The sequence below is a fragment of the Aethalodelphis obliquidens genome, unplaced genomic scaffold, assembly GCF_003676395.1.
Source record: "Aethalodelphis obliquidens isolate GAN/ISIS:26980383/991018 unplaced genomic scaffold, ASM367639v1 scaffold45, whole genome shotgun sequence".
NCBI classification, from domain to species: Eukaryota; Metazoa; Chordata; class Mammalia; order Artiodactyla; family Delphinidae; genus Aethalodelphis; species Aethalodelphis obliquidens.
Window position 1 is genome coordinate 14,741,808 of NW_020837989.1, and position 23,560 is coordinate 14,765,367.

A 23,560-nucleotide genomic window follows, 5' to 3' on the forward strand; every position below is an offset into this window, starting at 1 on the left:
CTGTTCTGCCTATGTTTCCCTCTAAGAGTTTTACAGTATCCAGTCTTACATTTAGGTCTTTAATCCATTTTGAGTTTATTTTTGCATATGGTGTTAAAGAGTGTTCTAGTTTCAATCTTTTACATGTAGCTGTCCAGTTTTCCCAGCACCACTTATTGAAGAGACTGTCTTTTCTCCATTGTATAGTCTTGCCTCCTTTGTCGTAGATCGATTGACCATAGGTGCGTGGGTTTATTTCTGGGCTTTCTATCTTGTACCATTGATCTATATTTCTGTTTTTGTGCCAGTACCATACTGTTCTGGTGACTGTCGCTTTGTAGTATAGTCTGAAGTCAGGGTGCCTGATTCCTCCAGCTCTGTTTTTCTTTCTCTAGATTGCTTTGGCTATTCAGGGTCTTTCGTGTCTCCACACAAATTTTTAAGGTTTTTTTGTTCTAGTTCTGTGAAAAATGCCATTGGTAATTTGATAGGGATTGTACTGAATCTGTAGATTGCCTTGGGTAGTATAGTCATTTTGACAATATTAATTCGTCCAGGTTAAGACCATGGTGTATCTCCGTCTGTGTCATCTTTGATTTCTTTCATCAGTGTATTATGGTTTTCCAAGTATGGGGCTTTTGCCTTCTTAGGTAGGTTTTATTCCGAGGTATTTTATTCTTTTCGATGTGATGGTAAATGGGATAGTTTCTTGAATTTCTCTTTCTGATCTTTCATTGTTAGTGTATAGAAATGCAACAGATTTCTGTGTATTGATTTTGTATAAAGGGTCCTGGGACTAGTTCTCTAACTAGTTGAGCTTTAATTTCTAAGTTCTGAGTTTCAATTTATGCTTCTATACAATGGGATTAGTAACATCTGCTTTCAGGATATTAATGAGGATTACAGAGTATATATCAGGTGCCTAAGACGTAAGAAGTGCTAAATGGTAGCTGTTATTATATAGTCCAGTTGAATATATAATTCTACTACCCTAGCACCTTTTTTAAATTAAATAACTACAGTGTTGTTTGTTTTTTTTTTTTTGGCTCTATCAGTCTTCTTGACATCAGTGGACATGTTAATTTATGTCCATGATTTTCTTCTAGTCAATAGATGTAAATCTTCCATCTATAAAACTGGTAGTGTGGCTAGACAGCTCCTTTCTAGTTAAGGCTGTATCCTATTAAGTGTTATGAATTTTTCAAACTAATACAGAAATTATTCACATCATTGTATATCCCCAGCTGGATACTTTGGTGGAGTAGTATATTTCATAAAAATTAAATGCATTTCAAAAAATTCTAAGGTCTAATATGGTAGTCAGGCATAACTGCTTCAAAGCTCCTCTAAGGGCAAAAATGGTGTTTTGAATATGCAAAACACTTCTATTTCTATTTTTGTATTTTTGATACGAGGTCTCTGTGTTAACAACTCATAATTTAATGGCTCGTGTGACATTGTCTTAATAATGTAGAATGTGAATATGCTAATTTAAGACTTAAGTCAGTATAACAAGAATCTAAAGGAAAAATGGAAGTGACTAGGATACTTTTGTATCTTTTTAATTATAGATAATTTCTACTTCATTGTGATAACAAGGATAGTCAGAAGAAGGAAAAACAGAAATTATTTTTGATGTTTACCTTTACCTCAGGACTATCTACTTGATGACTCACACACTCTTTTAAAAACTCTGTCAAGCTGAACAGATATTACCCTGCGGGTCCCTGCCAGATAACACAGTGATGAGGGTAAGGAGCCTGGATTTTGGAATCAGACAGTGCTTGAATTCAAATCCAGATTGTGCTAATGCGACTTTGGCCAAACACCTGGCTTAATTTCTGTATTCTCATTTGTAAAATGGACTAGTGGTAAGGATTATTTGAGATAATACATTTATTAAAGTCCTTAGCCATGGATCTTGGTTTGCAGAACTAAAAGTCAACCAATTGGTGTCCAATACGATTATTACTATGATGGGAGTGTTTTGTTCCACCTACCTGAAAACCTTCCCAGTCTTAAATTTTTCATCTAACTGCCTGCATTGCAGATGTCCCTAGAAGAGGAAGGAAGAAAGGAATAAGTAACCTTTACATCATTCCAGAGACTAATTTCTTATTCCTTTCTTCCTTCCTCTTCTAGGGACAAGTTCACCAATGTTCTCACTGTATATAAATACTTTAAATTATTCCTTTAAATTGTTTCAGTGGATATCTTAGAATCAGGGTGTGAAGTGAGAGCATCATCATCAAAACCTGAGGGAAATGCATATCAGTAAGGAAGTTCTCATACTAATGTAAGAATCTAATTTAGAATCAGGTCTTGGCTTTTGACTGAAGGTGGGAGTATGTGGCTTTAGACCAAGTTCAGGTTGGTTTTGAGGGTTTTGTTCTTTCCTTTATACTAAAATAAAAATGAATGTAGACACAGCTATTCTGCATTTTGTTTGATTTTATAAACATCTTAGTAGGAATTGTGCTAATTGTACAGTATGAGATATACATTAGATTGACTAAATTTTCAAATGATACACAGACTGTCGCACAATTATAAGGCAATTGTTTTTACCTATTTGACCTGCTCTGGCAGTCCTTATTTGGCCAGAAATCTTTTGCAGATCATGTTCGGAAGCAGGCACAGGGAATTTGCTTCCTTTTGCTGTATATCACTGAGACATCAAACCACAGCCCTCAAAGTAGAAGGCAGTTCATCCCTCAATTTGAAGACCTAGATCCACCTCATCTTCTCAGTTTTGCCACTTCATTGTAGGGAGGGAGGTGGAATACTGGTTGAGAACGCTGATTTTGGTGTCAGAAAGCTAGGCATTTGAATCCTGACTTTGCTAGTCACTGTGTCACTGTAGGCAAGTCAGCTTCTCTAAATCTGCTTCCTCATCTGTAAAACACTGAAAACAGTACCCACCTCGTACGTTTGTGGAGAGGATTAAAGGGGATAATGTATATAAAGAAAGAACGAGCTTGCAGAGTGGCTCCTAGTAGTAGTGAGGTGATAGATGTTTATGAGATTGTACCCATAATGCAGTTAACATGTTAGATGCCTCAGATTCTTTTGCAGCATATAAAAAGATGTAACATATAAGTAAGCTAAATAAAGTAACATATACTGGACACTGTAACAAGATGCTGGTGATATAAGAGGCCTAAGACATGGACCCTACCTAAAAGGAATTATTGATGGAAATACAAATCAAAAGATACCATGTGTAAAGTGCTACATGGCAGTGTTTAAGGGAGTCTAGAGGTTGTCTTGGATCAGAAAGGCCACGGCAGACACTCCAGGCTGGAAGAAGAGATCTCAGGACAAGCTTCGAGGGAAATGAGGCACATAGTAGTCCCTTCATAAATACTTGTAGAGGGACTTCCCTGGTGGTCCAGTGGATGGGACTCTGCGCTCCCAATGCAGGGGCCCTGGGTTTGATCTGTGGTCAGGGAACTAGATCCCTCCTGCCGCAACTAAAAAAAGATCCCACACATGATGAGGAGGATCCCATGTGCCACAACTAAGACCCGGCACAGCCAAATAAATAAATAAAATAAGTATTAAATAAAAAAGAAATATTTGTAGAATATAGGATCCCTAAGGTGATAAAGAAACCAAATGGTTCGTGTAGAGGAGTGGGAAGACATATAATTGGAGAAAGAAAGAGGAACCAGATTGTGGACCATGTTGGGCTTGTACTGCTTATTACACGGAAGAGCCTCGGAGATTTTTAATTATGATGAGAAAAATGAGTTTTAGCGTTGTAGGGGACATAATGGAAAGGGAAGCAGCCAGAGCCAGGAGGACTACTTAGTATAAACCAGTGCAGTGGTTAAGGCAGGAGGTGAGGGAAGACATGCATTAACATGGAGGCAGAGTGGACAGAAAGGGAAATGTACATCATAGGGAATAATAAATAGGATGTGGAAAAGGGTTGGAATTGGCAACTAAGTACTAAGGGTTACTAAGTATAGTGAGAGGAAGTTAGGTCTCTCTGAGAACAGAGTAAGATATTTAGAAATATGTGGTGGTTGTAGTTGAGGTGGAAATGCACAGCGTTTTTTTCTTGTCAAGCATTTCACAGCAGTTATATTACAAATTACAGTAAATGATCAAAATTCCAGAATCCAAAAATTAAATAATTTCCTTCAAACTAATGTAAAATGAAATAAAATACACACCATCAACTTAACACTATTCTAAATTAAAGTACAAACCCAAAACAGACCACAGTTGGTGAAATCTACAAAGTAGACACACATGACTAAAACCAGAGAGGACTCCCGAAGTCCAAATAACTGAATGTACAAAATACAGAAGATGCAGGTACAAGCCCCAATTAAAGCTTATAATGGAATTACAAATAATTATCATAACCACAGCATTCAGCTATGGGACTTGACTCCTAAGTTACCTACTGAGTAGCACTGTAGGAAGACAAGGTATTACCACCCCACTACCTAAAAATAAAACCCAAGTAAAACTACAAATACATTGGTATATGAGAAAAAACAAGTCATGAAAGGACATTCTTAAAAATTAATCACAAGTGAGATTCAAGCTCAAAAATTTTGTTCTTGCCTTATTTGAAGATGTCACATTCATAATTCTGCATGTACTAAATCATAGTTATTCTTGTGTGCTCTTAAGAAGCAAGAAAGCATCAGATAGAACAAAATCAGGTCTTCATTCTAGAAATAACCATGTAATGAAAAAAGTTTTTTCCTCACTGTGCTTGCTACTTACTCTTGGTCTTAGTGTTCTGTTACTAGAACATCATTACTCCTCCTTTCATTGAAACTCATGTCCCTCAGTGCAGGCCTGAGCAAATGGAACTGAAAACATGAAACAAGATTTCATCTCTTACGAACTAAGTTACCCAGCACAGTCACTAGACTGAGGACTGATCCTTCCAGAGAGAAAGAAACACAGAGGAAAACACGTTAGATTAGACTTTAAGAAAGGAGCATATAGATAGCGTGACCATATTCTCTCTTCATATAAATAAAAATACAGGTCCAAAGAAGTCTTTCACAGACCCAAGTATATTCTTGCCTACTTCCTACCCCTACCTTGGGAAATAGTGACAGCTTCTTTGGAGTTTATTGATTCAACTCCTTCATTTTACAGACAGGGAAACTAAGTACAGAGATGTTAAAGGACAGGCCATTGGTGTCTCAGAGATCTAAAAAAAGACATCTCCTCCAACAGTCATCCTTTACTGAAAATGTTCCTGGACACTACAGTACAGCTTTACAGTACAGGCTTTGTTGCTCTAACCTCCTCCCTGAGATGAGTGAGTATAAATGATGCATAGTTGGAGGAAACTGTCTTAGTAGGCACCTAAAGTTAAAACCAATAGAAACCTCTCTCAACAAATGCAAAGCAAAGAGATTAATCAGTCTTTTTTTTTTTTTGGCTTGCTAAATAAGATAAAATGCACTCTGCTAAAACCATTTAACAGAAATATTGTGAAAGCCTTCCCCCAGAGTATTTTTCTATTTGATTTGAAAACTATTCCATAGCTTATTATCAAACAAATCAGTAATCCTTTAGCTAATGCAGGGATAAATGGGCAGTCAGAAAATATAATCACCTGGTGTGTGCAGCTGAGTATTTACATTTTTCCTAATGAACAAAGATAAGAAAAGTGCAGGTGACTTTAATGTGTAAAAATCACCTCTTAGTGCTAGTGCTAGAGGGAAAAATAAAAGCAAATTACTAACTCAAGCTAATCACTAAACTTGTATAGTCCCTGGCCTCAGCTCTGTTTTGAATCTCTTTTTGGACTTGTCTTGAATCAAAGAATATTTACAGCTACCTCAGTAGGGCAGTTGCTCCATTTTAAAAGATAGTTTAGAAGGTTTTACAATAAGTTTCTGGTCCTTGTTGAATTTTCTTTTTTTTTTTTTCCTCACTTTATGTTGCTTAAAGATTTATAGCAAGGATTTCTTAACCTCAGCACTGTTGACATTGAAGCTGGATAATTATTTGTTGTGGAAGACTGCTGTGCATTGTGGGAGGCTTAGCAGCACCCTAGCCTCTTCTCACTAGATACCAGTGGCATTTCCCGAGTTGTGACAACCAAAAATGTCTCCAGAGGTAGCCAGATGTCCCCTGGGGAGTAAAACTGCTCCCGATTGAGAACCACTGCTTTATGGTATTAGGATAAAAACTGGTAAGCCAGTGAGAATATACCTATTCCATTTGTAGTTGGTAAAAATTAATCGAGTTGTAGCAGCTTTATTTCCAGGATTTTTTCCCATGTTAATATTTGCTGTCTGAGATAATATCAGTTTTGCTTTTTTCCAAAATGAATTTCTTGCATTTCATTGAAAAATTGTTGATTAAATTCACTTAAATTGAAGGCTAAGCCAACCACACCATTTGGGTTTATCGTAGTTTATCGTCTCTCTTCCTTCCTCCGTGGGGGAAAGCCTCTCACTTAGTAAGCAATACTGTATCATTTTGCCAAGTACATTACAGTCCCCATTTAGAAATAAGGCAATTGAGATTTAGAGACATTAAAAGGTCACGAAGCTACTACACTGCAGTTAGGTTATGAATTCTAGCATGTCTGACTTAAAGTCCTCACTATCCTCTTTAACAGCAGTTCTCAACATGTGATCTATGGACCCCTGGGAGTCCCCATTCCTTTCAGAACTATTTTCATGATAATACATAGTCTTTATTTGCATTTTTCACTCTGTTGACATTTGCACTGATGGTACCAAAACCAATGATGAGTAAAACTGCTGGTGTCTTAGGGTACAGTAGTCATTGTATTTAACTGCAGTATACTCACAGTTAAAGAAGAAAGCAAGCCAGTTCCACTTAAGATACCTTTGAGGAAGCAATATACTAATTCACTTAAATCTCCACCCTTTAATATATGTGTCTTCTTAATATCCATTTTGTGTAAAGCACTTATGCTGCATATAGTATTTGATGGTTGTCTCAAACAGTCTTACCTGTGCTTTTCTTTAAGTTGACAGTTGAACAGACTACTTTTTTCATGGTATAGAATGGATAAACTATGGGTTTTCAGCCTTGGGAATTTGGCAAATGTTTTCTCAGAAATGACTGAAGTGAGCTTATCACTTCAAGGAAGACAAGTGACAGTACTTGTTGCCAATCAATAAAAATTAGAGTTTCCCAAATAAAATGCAGAATTTTGGAAACCTTGTATCTGCCACTGTGAGCTTGACAGATACAACCCTTACATTGTATAATGAACTGTGTCAACATTTGGAAGATCTGCATAACTTAGTGAACCAGTATTTTCCAAATGACTAACGCATGACAGTTCAAAATCATGCATGGGTAAAAGATCCATTCAAAGTACAAGACAGACCAGTGGATTTTAATGTAACACAGGTACAAAAAAGTGCACTGATAGGGTTTTAGATTCCTCATTGCAACACTAACGTTCACGAAACTAAACTGTCGATTTTTGGTGCAGAATCAAGAAAGAATATCTACAATTACCTGAACTTAAGTTTCTGGAGGACCATTAACCTTCCCCTGTCTCACAGAGAACGTTCTTCAAAGCACTTCTCATTCCTTGGGATCCTCCAGAAAGGAAGGAGAAGTTGGGGGAAGGGAGAAAAAAGAAGTTAATGCCTGAGGGTTAAGGAGAAACATTGTTTGATGATCACCAAGTGTGTGCCACTACTTTATGTAACTCAAATATATAATCTACACAGAAGGTCCTAAAATGGTACTAATAAGGAAAAAGAGTCAAGGGTTTATCAGCTAGCCACTGTCACACAGTTGTTAAAGCACTGGAGCTAGGATGTAAGTCCAGATTTGTCTATATATATAGCTGAATCACTTCCTAGTAGTACTACCATGACACTGAAGCAGCCAAAAATATTCTGCCACTCCTACCTAGATCAAAGTTTCTAGGTCCACTGTCATTTCAGTAACACATTTTCATGTATGATATGACCTCTGTATCCTCACAGTGCCTGGCATACAGATACCAGGAATCGTGCTGAAAGGGTGTAATTTACCTGCACGTTTTACATGTTTCTTAAGGTGTGTGTAACTTCCATCCATCCGTGATCCTCCTTTCATCAACTGCCTTTCTTGCAAGAAAATTAAATAGAAAAACCTGCTTTATACGTATCTTTCTCTCTCTAACGTAAACTCAGTAGCCTCAGGAATAACTTGATGTCCAGCACACTTTCCATTTTGAGTGGGAGACAGCATTCAAGTATTCACCTGAAACAACACATTTTGTTATTTCCACTCTTCACTTAAAAGAAAGTTCTCTGGATACAGTCAGTTCATAATAGAACCTCTTAGCATCTCCAGAATGTTTGTTTGACACAGCTGTAAACACACACTGAGCAAAAGACCGGGACAATTCAGCTTTTCTGTTCAAAAGTGGGTGTAGGGCTTCCCTGGTGGCGCAATGGTTGAGAGTCCGCCTGCCGATGCAGGGGACACGGGTTCGTGCCCCGGTCCGGGAGGATCCCATGTGCTGCGGAGCGCGGCTGGGCCCGTGAGCCATGGCCGCTGACCCTGCGCGTCCGGAGCCTGTGCTCCGCAACGGGAGAGGCCACAACAGTGAGAGGCCCGTGTGCCGCCAAAAAAAAAAGTGGGGGGGCGTGTAATATGCAGTCTTATTATGGTGTGCTTTTTCTTTCTTGTTGTCACGTGTCCTTATTAAAAGATGATGATTCTGTATGGTTTTCCTTTGAGTTCTAACCATTTTGTTGAACCCCCGCCCTTTTAGCAGTATCATAGGGTCACAGTTGCAATTGAATAACATTTTGTGTTCTTTCATTTCTCCCAATGGGGTTCACTGTAGGCCATCATAGTGCTCATATTTGTGTGACAAAAACTGATTTTTTTTCATTGATGTCAGTGGTACACTTAGCAGCTTTCCATGTATTTAGTTTTTATCTGATGTAGCCTAGAATGACTGCCAGAACGGATGCCGAAGGCCTGACTTAAGTTCCACATTCTTAGTTGCAGTTTGATCAGTCCATTTGTTCATGTAGTTTTTTTTTTTCTTTTTTTTTTTTATGTCTGCATTAGGTCTTCATTGCTGCGCGCGGGCTATCTCTAGTTGTGGCGAGCAGGGGCTACTTTTCATTGCAGTGCACAGGCTTCTCATTGCGGTGGCTTCTCTTGTTGCAGAGCACGGGCTCTAGTCCTCTAGGAGGACTCAACCACTGTGCCACCAGGGAAGCCCTGTTCATTTAGTTTTAACTTTCTCTTTTGTTTGCCATCTCTAGCTCACAGTTGAGTGGCCTGAACGTGTTTTGCATGTGCTCTAATTATAACTGAGAATTTGGGAATACTGTCCTAGATTTTAGACTTAATACTACTTACATAATACTTATATCAGGCTTTCTCATAAAATCTTGTTTTCCTGAAAGAGAAAAGAATGAACATTTATCAGGTGCCTGCTGGAGGGAGGGAGGAACTATGTGCTAGACTATGTGAACACAAGAGAACTATGTGTTCTCTTGTTTTCACAACACACACACAGGTGATGTCCTTCGAGTTTACTTGTGAGAAAACAGAGGTTCAAAGTAGTAGATACCTATCCAAGGTCACATAAGCTTTGAAATGGTAGAACTGGGATCTGAAACATGTCAATTTGACCACAGACAGGCTCCCTGATCAACCTCCAACAACTACGTGACCTCATCTAGAGGTGATGGCATCCTTTTCACAGGGTTGTTGAGAGGACAGATGAGACTCTATTCATGAAAGTGTTTTAATACTATAAAATACTACCAAAGTACTGTTTAAACATTTTTAATATGTATTTCTGTGTGTGCGTATATATATATATATATAATTAGTTGATGAAACATTGTAGCGTTAACCTTTCAAATCAATAAATATTGCACTTATTTTCCATAAACTAAATATACAAACAACTGGATGGTCCCTAAAAATAGATGTCAGATGACAGAGATTGGCTGAGCAGGAATAGGAGCATCTTCAGAACAGAAGCCAAGGAATTTTTTGCTTCCCTAACACATTGCTCTGTTCACTCACTCCAAGACCTTCCTACTTCTCTGTAAAACTCTGGCCCAGAGCAGCTCTGCTACATTAGTCACAAGTTTCCATTAATCAAGGATGGTTCGTGCCAGACCTACAGCAGAGTCATTTCAGGTTATTCTCTTCCATTGTAGGCTTTCAATATGCACTCAGTACACTCTCCCAAATCTAGCAGGGGATCAATGCCTTGTGATACAGAAGCATCCAGAAATTCTCCTTGACAGTGTTCAGAGAACAATATGAAACCCTGGGGCCTATTCCCAGAACTAGAGTGGTGGGAATGCTGTCAGTTGCTAAGCCTCTAGATAAACATAGGGTTGGCTAGCTTCGTTTGAGGACAGAATTCAGGGGGAGCTTTGGAGTTTATCGACCTAATTATTTAAAGTGACATTTACAAAACAAATTGTCATTCTACAATTAACTTTAACTTTTTTAATATTTATTTATTTAAAATGTTTGGCTGTGTTGGGTATTCGTTGCTGGGCGCGGGCTACTCTTCGTTGCGGTGCACGGGCTTCTCATTGCGGTGGCTTCTCGTTGCAGAGCACGGACGTGGTTCACGGGCTCTAGAGCACAGGCTCAGTAGTTGTGGCGCACGGGCTTAGTTGCTCCACGGCATGTGGGATCTTCCTGGACCAGGGCTCAAACCCGTGTCCCCTGCATTGGCAGGCAGATGCTTAACCACTATGCCAGCAGGGAAGTCCAACTTTTAACTGTTATTCCAAAAATAGAATAAAAGATGTTACTTAATAAATATACTTTCTAACCATGTTAATTACCCAAACAATTTCTTAAGTCAGTTTGCTCTGTGATTTAGTTTAAGCATATTCGTAATTGAGATTTAATAATAATTTATTATTTATGAATAATTTATCCCTAAATGCCATCTCTTTTAGAGAATAGGCAGATAAAGAAAATCTCAGGGAGAGATTTCTTATATAGGTGATGAACAATACACTTTTAATGTGTAAAGTTCCAAAATCAACAGATTGCTACCATCCATATGTTTGAAGAACACATGACCAGAGAAGGAGTTAGCAGTCTCTAGAAACTATTTTCAGGGACTCTTTTTAGTTACACAAGGTTAGAAAGGTTAGGAACTCTTTTGAGTTATACAGTACACAATACAGTTTTGGTTCTAAAGTTAGCATGTAAGATGAACATTCCTTAGAAATATACAACATTGGAAACCACTGTATCATCTATAATGAAGGTTTTATAGTTAATCTTTCCTCTAGCATTAAAGGGATCACTGTTTCGTTGGTTTATAAAAATATATCTTTATAAGCAAATGTGGCAAAATGTTGAGAATTGGTGAGTATAAGTAAAGACTATACATCCATTGCACAATACTTTCAACTTTTGAGTGTTTGAAAATTCTCAAAACAACAAGTTAGAAAAGGAATATTTATCTTTTGTGGTGAGAAATCTACAAAATGAAAACAAGACCTAGCAGGAGAAGCAGATTCCCATTTTCCATCTTTTTCTCCAGGGCATATGTGCACAGAGTGGGGAGGGCAGCATAGTCCTTACTGTTGAAAGCCCAGTGCTGGAAAAAAGTCTTACTTGCTGCAAGCCAGACTAGAAAGTTGTAGGAGGTAATGTTTCTGCACCATTCTCTTCTAAGTGATAAAAAACTGTCATTTCAGCTAGGATGACATTGGAATGAGAGATGCTGGACCAAACTTTAATACAGTCATACCTCAGAGATACTGCTGGTTTGGTTCCAGACCACAGCAAGAAAGAAAATGTTGCAATAAAGCAAGTCACTTTCCAGTGCATGTAAAAGTTACGTTTACACTGTACTATAGTCTGTTAAGTGTGCAGTGTGTCTGAAAAACAATGTATATACCTTAATTTTAAAATACTTTGTTGGGCATATACCCAGAGAAAACCATAATTCAGAAAGACACATGCACCCCAATGTTCATTGCAGCACCATTTACAATAGCCAGGTCACGGAAGCAACCTAAATGCCCATCGACAGACGAATGGATAAAGAAGATGTGGTACATGTATACAATGGAATATTACTCAGCCATAAAAAGGAACAAAGTTGGGTCATTTGTAGAGATGTGGATGGATCTAGAGACTGTCATACAGAGTGAACTAAGAAAGAGAAAAATATCATATATTAATGCATATATGTGGAGCCTAGAAAAATGGTACAGATGAACCGGTTTGCAGGGCTGAAATAGAGACACAGATGTAGAGAACAAACCTATGGGCACCAAGGGGGGAAAGGGGTGTGTGTGTGTGATGAACTGGGAGATTGGGATTGACATGTATACACTAATATGGATAAAATAGATAACTAATAAGAACGTGCTGTATAAAAAATAAAATAAAATTCAAAAAAAATACTTTGTTGCTAAAAAATACTAACCATCTGACAATTTTGCAGCATCTGTTAAGTGCAATAAAGTGAAGCACAATAGAACAAATGATGTGTATATTGTAAGAAATTTTAACTCAAGCAGAGGAATGGGTAGAATTGTAATGAGACTTGAATGAAATTAGAAAGATCCCTGTACAATATCTTAAAATTAGAGGAAAAAAAATGATGTCCTAAGGAATCTTTGGCGGTTGATGGAATATATATCTCTTGATCATGGTGGTAGTTACACAATTATCCATGTAACAAAACTCATCAATTGTACGCTTATAAATGGTTAATGTTATTGTATGTAAATGATACTTTAGTAAAGGTGATTATAAACAACTCCCAAGCAACTAAAAATTATAATATCTAAGTCCATTCTTTTTAAGGGATACGTTTCTTTTTTTTTTTTTTGCCACGCCCCATGGCTTCTGGGATTTCAGTTCCTTGACCAAAGATTGAACCTGGACTACGGCAGTGAAAGTACCAAATCCTAACCACCAGACCCCAGGGAACTCCCAGGGAATACTTAAAAAGAAATTACCTCACTCTTAATTTTGTATAGAAGAATAAAACGTTATTTGACTATATCTAGGTAGGATATTTTAATGCTTGCTAGTACTTGAAGCCAGAGTTCAGTGTGAACATGCTCACTGTGGAGTGAGAAGGTAAGAGAACTGTATTTTGATACTTCTGTGACAGTCATGACAGTTAAATCGTCACACTGCTTTCTTCCTTTTTTAGCCCTGGAATGAGACCAGATGTAAGCTCTCCTCCATCCAGCTCCTCAGCAGCAACGGGACCACCTCCCAAACTCTGCCTAGTGTGCTCTGATGAAGCTTCGGGATGTCATTATGGGGTCTTAACTTGTGGAAGCTGTAAAGTATTCTTCAAAAGAGCAGTGGAAGGTAGTGTGTGTTTTGAAGAGTTTTATTATTTCTCTGGTTCCTATTTCTCAGAGTGGATTCTGAAATTTCTATTATATGCAAAGCCTATTAAGGCTAGAAGTCAGTAAAAGCAGGGGGAGGAGGGTAGCTCCTAAGTGCTCTAGTGGGGAAGAGATACTTTAAAAAACAAACTAGAATAAAATAGAAAACTATAAACTGAAGGGAGGGAGTATGGTCAGAGAACAGAAGATAACTAAGAAAGTGCTATCATGTGAAATGATGGTGTTAGGTTTCAGCAGTAACTACTGCTCATTGTGTTAGTATTATGGGCTTTAATTCCCATGAATTAGCTGGTTTTAAAGCCACCAACTATTCCAGTCTGGCAAAAATGAGTGATAATGAGAACTGTGAGGGGGAAAAGTGTTTTGTTTTGTTTTCCAATAAGCCAGGCCTGTGCTTTGTGATATAAATGTGGTGTAAGACCTGATCCCTGCTCTCTGGGAGGTCACAGTGTACTTGGAAGTGAAAGATGACTTAACAGTTACAAGGTACAGAGATTATAATACAGAGGAGCAAGTGACAAACTGCCTGAGGAGGTCAGGAAAGAAGGTGTTTTAGAGGAGGTGACTTCACTTGACAAGTATTTATATTCATGTAAATTTTACCCTTGTTACAGATTCAGCCTGCACATCAGCTCCTTACAGAAGGAAAAATTCATTCCATAAGCAAATTATTGGAAGTCACACTAAAATTTTCTAATATGACCAGTGAATCCTCTTAGAAAAAACTGTTTTGTAATTTGGTTATTTGTAAAGCATTTGGAAGGCAGTGTGGCCTGAATGGATTACCTAAAGCTCTGATTAGATAATTAGATTTTTTAAAAATTAACGTATTCATTCACAGTACGAGAAAGATTATTATCTGGCTTCAGTTGAGTTTGCATGTCCTTAAGAGTTAGATGAGTCATTTTCTTTTGTTTGGATTGCTTTTCATATATTAACAAACTATAAAATTACTTGTGTTATCCCGCAGAGAGCACAGGGATGCACGCTTTAACCAGTTTGGTATCATCCAACTACTGAGTAGAGTCATTAAGTAAAGCCCACCCCTAATTAATGCAATGTCTCTAACAAAGTAGATGTTATTTACCACAGACAGAAGCTTCTTCTTGTCCTTACTTTATTCAGCACTTTCTTCACTGATTAGTTCTTTCCATGGTATATATAAATGCAGTGATAACAGTATTACAGTATTTCTGTACATCAAAATAATATTGACAAATTTTAATTCTGAAAGTGAAATTCAGAATGAGACAATGGAGCCTTAAGAGAAATACAGGAATTAAAAAAATTTTTTTTTTCATTTGTCCTCATTTTAACTAAAATCATTCCTTAAAACAGGGCTACAAATTCCAATTCCAGTGCCTACAGGGACTGAGTGTGGGTCATTCTGGCCAAATATAATACAACTGGGCAAGGAAGGGCAGTTATTTATGTTAGAGAGTGCAAGCATGCCCTACCTAAAAGCATCCAAATGCAATTTAAAAAAGAAAAAAAAAGCTAAACATACTACAAATAAGACATCACTGCAGGCCATATGCCCTCTGGCCTTAATCTCTGCTTTAGAATTAAATTCTTATACTTGTTTTAAGGTAAAATTTCATTGAATATTAGCTATACTATTTCAAAATGTATATCTTACAAGTATTTCAGTTAAATATGATAGCTAGATTACATGATTAATAAGAAAAGGTTAAAATGTGAACTGTGTTAAGTAAATCCTTTATTTGGACTTAAATTTTCTCCAGGGTCCTTCCAGCTCTAAAATTCTGTAATCATTTGCTAAACTAACTTCATGGCAGTTCTACTTTTCCTTTCTAGACATGATAGAAATCTGTTTTTAAGTCCAGATACATATTTTGGAGCACTTTCTTGAACACTTACAAAGATGAAGCTTGTATGATTTTCATTACACTACATTCATTCCATTTTTTTTAACACCTGCTAGATATTACAGGTTGTCCACCAAACTGGCAAAGTATTGTAAATACCCAAACATTTAAATATTTTTAGGAAATTTGCAAAAGTTTTACTTATTTATTATCCATACAACCCAGATCGAGGATTGATATTTTGAATTTTTTCATTCATTATTCTAGGAGTTGCTTTTTTGCATACAGAGAAGAATTTGGGTAGCTCCATTTCTTGAGATGTATACTAGCTGAATGAACTTTTTTTTCTCTGAGTCCCTTTTTCTTATGTTCCCTTTGCACAAATTGCATATAATCTTTGTTGGTGGGTCATAATGGAGATGGATATCAGCTACCCTTCATTTATGACGTACCAAGCACTATGTTTTATATGTCATACCACTTAATTAACAGCTCTGTGGGATCTTAGATGCTATTATGATCCATATTTGATAGACTAGGAAACTGAAGCTCACACAGTTTGACAGAGCTAGGATTCAAACATAGCTGTCTCCAAACAGGCTCTTAATCTCAATGCTACACTGACTTCCTGAAAGGATAAAAATCGCATCTCCTGGCCGTTTATAATCTAGTTAAATACTGAGATGAAAGCAATAACAAGGGAATTATTTACTAGCTAGTGTTTATTGAGTGCTTACAATGTGCTAGGCACTATTTTAAGAACCTTCTACACAACTGCCTTTAACCCTTGCAGAAGCACAGCAAGGTAGGTGCTAATTTTCCAACTTTACAGATGGAGAAACAGGGGGTTCGGGAAGGTTAATAAACATTACTAAGATCACACAGCTAGGCAGTAGAGCTGCAAATCAGACCAAGGGCTTCCTGGCCCTTTGCCAAGTGCACTTTGCACTATACCACACTGTTTTTGAGAGCAGTAAAGAAAGATGCTCAAGCTGACAGTCACAGTTCACATTTGAAACTTGGATACTTCCAGTAGGGTATACAAACTACAGAAAACCCTAGGACATGCCCTTTGCTGTGCTGCCCATTTCCTATACCACTTTCATTATCTTGATCATGTCCAAGCATCACTGTTCTATTTACTACCTAATATTTTTCTTGGATCACTCTTGTTTATAACTTTATTTTAAAACAACTTTACTATCTCTACTGTATTAGTTATCTATTGATGTGTAACAAATTACCCCCAAAATGAGTAGCTTAAAACAAGAGATGTTTATTGTATCACGCAGCTTCTGAGAGTCAGGGATTTGGGAGCAGCTTATTAGCTGGGTAGTCCTGGGACTCTCATGAAGTTACATTCAGACTGTTGGTGGAAGCTGCAGTCATCTGAAGGCTTGCGTGGGGCTAGAGGATCCACTTCCCAGCCCATTAACATTGCTTTTCGCAGGAAGCTTCAGTTCCTCATTATGTGGGCCTCGTCTAGTGCTGCTCTCAACATAGCAGCTGGCCTCCCCTGGAACAAATGATCCACAAGAGAGGCTGTGACAAATATGGGAACATAATATCTTTATAACTTAATCTCAGATGTGATATACTTGTCACTTGTGCTGTATTTTATTGGTCACACAGACCAGTGCTGGTATAGTTTGGGAAGGGACTATCTAAGAGTGTGAATACCAGGAGACAGAGACCACTGGGGGCCATCTTGGAGGCTGGCTACCACATCTACCAGAAATAGAAATAGAATCAATTGCCAAAAGTAGATTTTTACCATAAAAATATAAATACAATGCAAACAAAACAATGTTGAGAAATTCCAGCTGGCCCGAAGGCTCTTCTCCTGACATCTGCTCTCTCTTTTTAGTTAGAAAGGGAATTTACCAAGTGGTAAAGGACACAGGAATTCCAAACTAAGATGTCTTATTGTCTTATCAAAATGATTGACAGGGAGTGACTATTAGTGGTACATGTCCATGCCTTGTAAATAGTGACCACTATTCTTTTTATAGATAACGCACCCAAAGGCTTGTCCAACTTCATACTAATAACCAGAAAGAGCTGATTTGAACTTACGAAGGTACAATGCCCCCTGATCGTGTAGCTCAGATTCTTAATTGTGCTCGAGACATGCCTGGGATAAAGAAATCATTATTAGCATAGCATGCACATTCTCATCTTTTGGTTAGATATAAATAACGCATTGAAACTTTTTCTGTGTTTAGCAATGAGTAATTTTTTCAATTAACTACAGGACAGTGATTCAGGGATATTCTTACGGGGTAGAACTTCTGTGTGTTATAACTGCTTCAATTATGATGGCATCTGTTGTTCCTACTTAAACTGTATAGAGGATAGGATTACTGCATTAGTGCTTCCATTTCATGTCCAAGTAAGGAAGCTAGCAAACTTACACAATACAGAAAGGAATTGAAACAGCTCGTACAGACATTTGGCATTGGAGAACAACTCTGGAACAAAGCTGAATTGTAGACCATTAGTCAATTCTGTGGCCTATTTCTCACAAAGAATTGAACCTGATACAGTTAACCATCTACCCCAAACTAATGCTTAACAAGCAGTGTGATTTAACATGTTAGGAAGAAATGAATATAGTTTATTTTCATCCAAGTCAAGTAGATTATTCTAGGCATAAAGTATCTTTTCCCAGAAGTTAGACTAGGTATATTCAACCTAATGAATTGATGATTATGATTTTTTTCTCTTTTCTTTGAATATGATTTATTTTTGAGAAGACAAATGTCCTGTAGTCTTCTGAAGACCATCCCCTCTAGTGTAAAGACACAGACTCTTAATTATCTAGTGTATCTATTTAGATATGCTGGTCTTGTGTAGGAGGATCCTTTCAGTTTTTGCCAGGCTAGCAAATCTTCAGATAGTTTTCTTCAACAAAAGAGGGTACAATTGAGGGGAGGGAGAGGGTAGGAAGACTTTCTGTCTGTCCCTTTTTTTGTTGTTCTTTTTAATTAATTTATTTATTTTTGGCTGCATTGGGTCTTCGTTGCTGTGTGCAGGTTGTGGTGAGCGGGGGCTACTCTTCGTTGCGGTGCGCGGGCTTCTCATCATGGTGGCTTCTCTTGCTGCAGAGCACGGGCTCTAGGCGCGCAGGCTCAGTAGCTATGGCCCGAAGGCTTAGTCGCTCCGCGGCATGTGGGATCTTCCCGGACCAGGGCTCGAACCTGTGTCCCCTGCTTTGGCAGGCGGATCCTTAACCACTGCACCACCAGGGAAACCCTTTTAAATTTTCCTTGAAAATTTCTGACAGGTGAAAACTGCATTTCTGCCTCTTAGCACATTTAATACTGGGTGGCAGAAGATTTTAAACAGTAACCATCTTTAGTATTTGGAGTCAAAAAGCATGTGAAATAATGAACAAATCTCCCTAAGTCCTATATACAGTAGCTTAGTTTGCCAGGTCTGTGATACACCTAACTAATTGCTGGCAACCTTAACATAATTTAAGTGTTTACCTATCACTTTATTTAAAAATTTGGAAGGGGAGCATGCTTTATTTGCATACGGTGGTGCAATGCTGAATTAAAGTCATTTTCCTTTTGTGACTCTCACAGTATTTTTAAACCAGTTTCCTCTTTCTCTAGTCCTCCTTAGCATTAAGTTAGAAATCATAATAAAATAATGAGATCTTCTATAAATAGAATAAATAAAATACAGAGATCTTCTGTAATTGGTAGAAGAAACAACTGTTTAAAGCACAATTTAAAGAACAGCTTATCAAGAAAGAGGTTACCCCTGGTAGGTAGGGACTGGAAGGGGGCAACAAGAGGGTTTGTGGGGGAACTGTTCTGCTTCTTGATATGAGAGCTGATTACATGGAAGTGTTTGGCTTATGAAAATTTATTAGGTTAGGTGGTACACTTAGGATTTGTGAGCTTTTCTATATGTATACTGCAGTAGAGTTTTTTTTTAATGAACTATGTTTGTCAAACAGAATATGAAAGGCTTTTTATTTTAAGTTGACCTCTCAACTTTGTAATGAATGTAAGAAAGTACACTGTATGTTTCTTAATCAATGCCTTTGGTCCTTGGCTATGTTCCACCCAAAACAACAACAACAGCAAAGAGCCTCTCCATAAAAATATCCTTTAAGGCCTGTGAAATTTTAACAGTGTCTTTATTTTCCATATAGGACAGCACAATTATCTTTGTGCTGGAAGAAATGATTGCATCATTGATAAAATTCGAAGAAAAAACTGCCCAGCATGCCGCTACAGAAAATGTCTTCAAGCAGGAATGAACCTGGAAGGTAACGTAAAAATATCTAAAATGAACTGTCTCCGCATCATATAAAAATGTATTGTTTTACTTTTTAAAATATACATAAGCAGATGTAATAATTAAAAGTAGGATTTTTTAATGAGTATTTCATATTCTGCTTAAGTTTATTTACCAACTTTTACTGTACACAGTGAGTTCAGTGTAGCCAGACTATATGCTAAGAAAATTATGTAATAATGAAACTTATAAGACTTGAAGAAACATTACTTTGATCTTTCTTATTTCTTTTTTCAACCTCAAAACTATTTGCTACGGTTAGAAATGTTTTTATACTAGATATAGTTACATGTCCATTATTCTGTTATTTACCTTTTACTTGGCACATATGTGTATATATAAATCTTTTGTTACAAATCTACAGGGGGGAAAAACTCCTCAAGGAGGCATTGGATGGGTTTTGTTTGTTTTTCAAGCAAAGAAGAAATCTGAAACTAGTTATAAGTTTCATATCCTGGTTTATATAACAAGCTGTATAATTAAAATTGATCTCATCATTTAAAATCTTTCCTCTGGAAAAAACGTTTGGAATTTTGCCTTAGTTGAAACTGCAAGTTCCATGAAGGTGGTAGTGGTGATCTTGTAACCCCTGTGCACTTTGATTCAACAAGTACTCACCAAGGCAAGCACTAGACATAAAACAGTGTCTTCATTCAACATCAGTAAAATAGTGCCTGTATTCAAGTACTTTACTGTCTAGTTAGGTTGCAGAGTCAATCACAAAATGGTACAGCACACTACAAAAGGAATAGAGAGCTACAGGAGCAAAAGGAAGGTCACCTAATTCTGTCCTAAAAGGCAGGGAAAGCTTCCTAGAAGAAGCAACATTGAATTTTAAATCTAGAGAAGTTGAGTAGGAGTAGGTGGAAAATAAGGGCAGAGACATGATCAGACTTGTATTTTGGAAACACTAATCTTGTCGAATATGGTGATATTAGAGGGAGCATGGAAACCATGTGGTTCTTTTGACAGATGAGAGACTGTTGGTGCTATCTAGTACACACTGTGTATATATGTTTTTAAATATAAAGTAGATTTATGGGTGTGACTGTAGTCTAATTCCCCAAACCAGACATACAACATTATCTTCTCAGTTCTTCATATTACTTCAATAGCAAAAAAGACAATTAAATTAGTCTTTTCTTCACCATGTTTTACAGACCTTCATGACACACCAATCACTTTATTACAGAGTGTCAACATGTTAAACATTGCTTTAAAGAAAATGATAGCTGGGACTTCCCTGGTGTTCCAGTGGTTCTCTGCGCTCCCAATGCAGGGGGTATGGGTTCAATTCCTGGTTGAGGAACTAAGATCCTGCATGCTGCACAGTGTGGCCAAAAACACAAAACCCCAAAAATTTTGAAAAAAAAAGAAAAAGAAAATGATAAATGCCCATCTTCTTGTAGGTGTTACAAAAGCTACAGAGATTGATTACACATTCATGTAGAAGTTCACTTTCAGTACCACAAGGATAATTTCTTCTTGTTACAAAAAAACCCAGATAGTTATTCCTAATTTTATTACATATCACATCTCTGTGCATATTCTAGTTTCATTTTTCTGTTCTCTCACCATTTAAATAAATATATATTAGCCCATGTCAGGTTTTAGTGCTTGGTTTATGTATTTTTTTCTCCAGCCCCAGTTTTTCTACTTTCCTTTAATCCCCATGTTTTCATCTCAGTTATTTTATATTTAGAAATAAGTTTACTCAAAGGACAAGCTCAAATAAAATTCTGTCATATCACTAATATAGTGTGGTTGCTTACCCAGTAACATTTTAGATGCTTTCCCAAATACACATCAAGCTTTACTTTGATCTTTGGAGCTTTAAGCTCTTTTGAGCAATTCCTCCCCTATCCCAAGTATAAGGGAATTTTTTTATTCAGAAGAAATAAGATATATCACCTATAAAATAATGATTCTGATAGACCAGGTTAGTAAGTTTGTCCCATTTCTCCTCCTCTTTATAATTTAGTAACAGCTGTAGTGCCCTTTGCCTTTACCTCACCGGAAGACCAAGGCAGCGAGTGACATCTCATTTTCTCTGTATTATCAAATATACCATCACTGCCATTTCTAATCAGGTCTTCCATTGAAAAGTCAACTTTTTTGAATGAATAAAATTTAAACGTACAATTTAAACTAAGCTGCAATTTCTCAAAACACTGAAATAAAAAACCACACGGCATGCTTCTATAAGTTGTCATATAAAATATCAGAATACTGGGGAAACTAGCCTTTGTCAAGAGCTACTACATGCTAGTCTTTGATATACATTCTTCTACTCAAAGAGGTTATTTTGGACCCTCATATTAAAACCACCTTCAAGTAGGACCAAGATTATTAACCTTATGTCCACTTACACTACACAGTTCTAGTTTGTTATTTAATCATATATTAGCTATTAGGTAGCACATATTGTGCAGTTGATAATGTAACTCTACTTGTAGAAAAATTTAAAGAAAGGCTTTAAAAAATCTAATAGAGTTTTTGTGTATATGTGGTTTTAGTGTGAAAGCCTCACTTTTGTTTTTAATTATTCCAGTATATATAAAACTTTTATTTGGAGTAGGTATGTGTGTGTCCCAGAAGTATTTGGTGGGCGATAATACTTAATACTTAGTACTTAAGCATGAAACACATGGCTGAACTACATTGTTCTTCTTTGTTTTTCTTTAAACAATCTTTAAAAATGTTCTCTTGTTCATCGGAGTGTTTCCCCTAACCAGTTTCATGATAGCCCTCTCAGAGTAATTTTGCAGAAGCAGTCACCTCTCTCAGAGCCCAGTGCTCTCCATAAATGTAACTTAGTACTGCAAGTGCTGTATTTTGATACTGTTGCTCCATACCAAGTGACTCTCAAGATTTATTTTAAGGCAACCTTCTTCACTGCTTAAAGTGCCTGGCATTTGAGTACAGTAAGTTTTTTAATGGTGATCCTAAATGTTTTTTCATTTTAAGGTGTATTGTAATTATTCCTAATTATAGTTTTATTTTTGTCATGAGGGTCAAGTGGAACTTATAGGCAAGGAGGCTTATGGTATCAGATTTCATAACTAACATTTTTAAGCTAAGTTTTAAGCTAAATAAGATTTCTTTACTTTTCTTAAGAATGAAATGGAGCTATCACAGACTCGTGAACACTTCTGTAGCGATCATATATTGACTGCTAATCTCCTGTATGCTCCAACGGGTCAGGAGCTTAGAGGAAAATCTTATTAACTAAATTGTGATTAAAAATAGTGATTGCTTAACTAACGACTCCTTGCCACAGTTATGTGAAAATAGTACAGAGTCAGCACAACACAGTTGGGCTCAATAGGCCTTTCTGAGCTTGAAGCATCAGTTCTTAGATAAGCAGTAAGAAATTAAACTGATTATATATTGAGTACAGAAGATGATTTTTTACCTTTGATCTTTATTTTTTTACGTTTTTATTTTTTATTGAAGTATAGTTGAATTACAGTGTTGTGGTAATTACTGCTATACAGCAGAGTGACTCAGTTATACATACATATGCATTCTTTTCATATTCTTTTCCGTCATACTGTATCACAGGATATTGAATATAGTTCCCTGCGCTATAAATTAGGGCCTTGTTATGTATCCATTCTGTATGTACCAGTTTGCATCTGCTAATCCCAAACTCCCAATCCAGCCCTCCCCCACCACACTCTCCCTTGGCAGCCACCAGTCTGTTCTCTGTGTCTGTGAGTCTGTTTCTGTTTTGTAGATAGGTTCATTTGTGTCCTATTTCAGATCCCACATATAAGTGTTATCATATGGTATTTGTCTTTCTCTTTCTGACTTAGTATGCTGATCTCTAGTTGCATCCATGTTGCTGCAAATGGCATTATTTTGGGGTTTTTTTATGTCTGAGTAGTACTCCACTGTGTACATGTACCACATCTTCTTTATCCATTCATCTGTCGATGGAGACTTAGGTTGTTACTGTGAACAGTGCTTCTATGAACATAGGGATGCATGTATCTCTTTGAATTATAGTTTTGTATGGATATATGCCCAGGAGTGGGATTGCTGGATCATATGGTAACTCTGTTTTTAGTTTTCTGAGGA

At 37.1% G+C, this 23,560-nt stretch overlaps 1 protein-coding gene across 10 annotated transcripts in view; it reads left to right on the forward strand.

Moving 5' to 3' along the window:
• NR3C1 (nuclear receptor subfamily 3 group C member 1) overlaps positions 1-23,560 on the forward strand; it is a 131,196-nt gene that overhangs the window by 84,777 nt on the left and 22,859 nt on the right. For all 10 annotated transcript variants that reach the window (XR_003427756.1, XR_003427755.1, XM_027081735.1 and 7 more), the window contains exons 3-4: positions 13,130-13,293; positions 19,332-19,448. Coding sequence is in view for 8 of the 10 variants with exons in the window: in XM_027081735.1 (XP_026937536.1) it covers positions 13,130-13,293; positions 19,332-19,448 (281 nt within the window). In the remaining 2 variants the exon portion in view is untranslated. The remainder of the gene's footprint in view (positions 1-13,129; positions 13,294-19,331; positions 19,449-23,560) is intronic.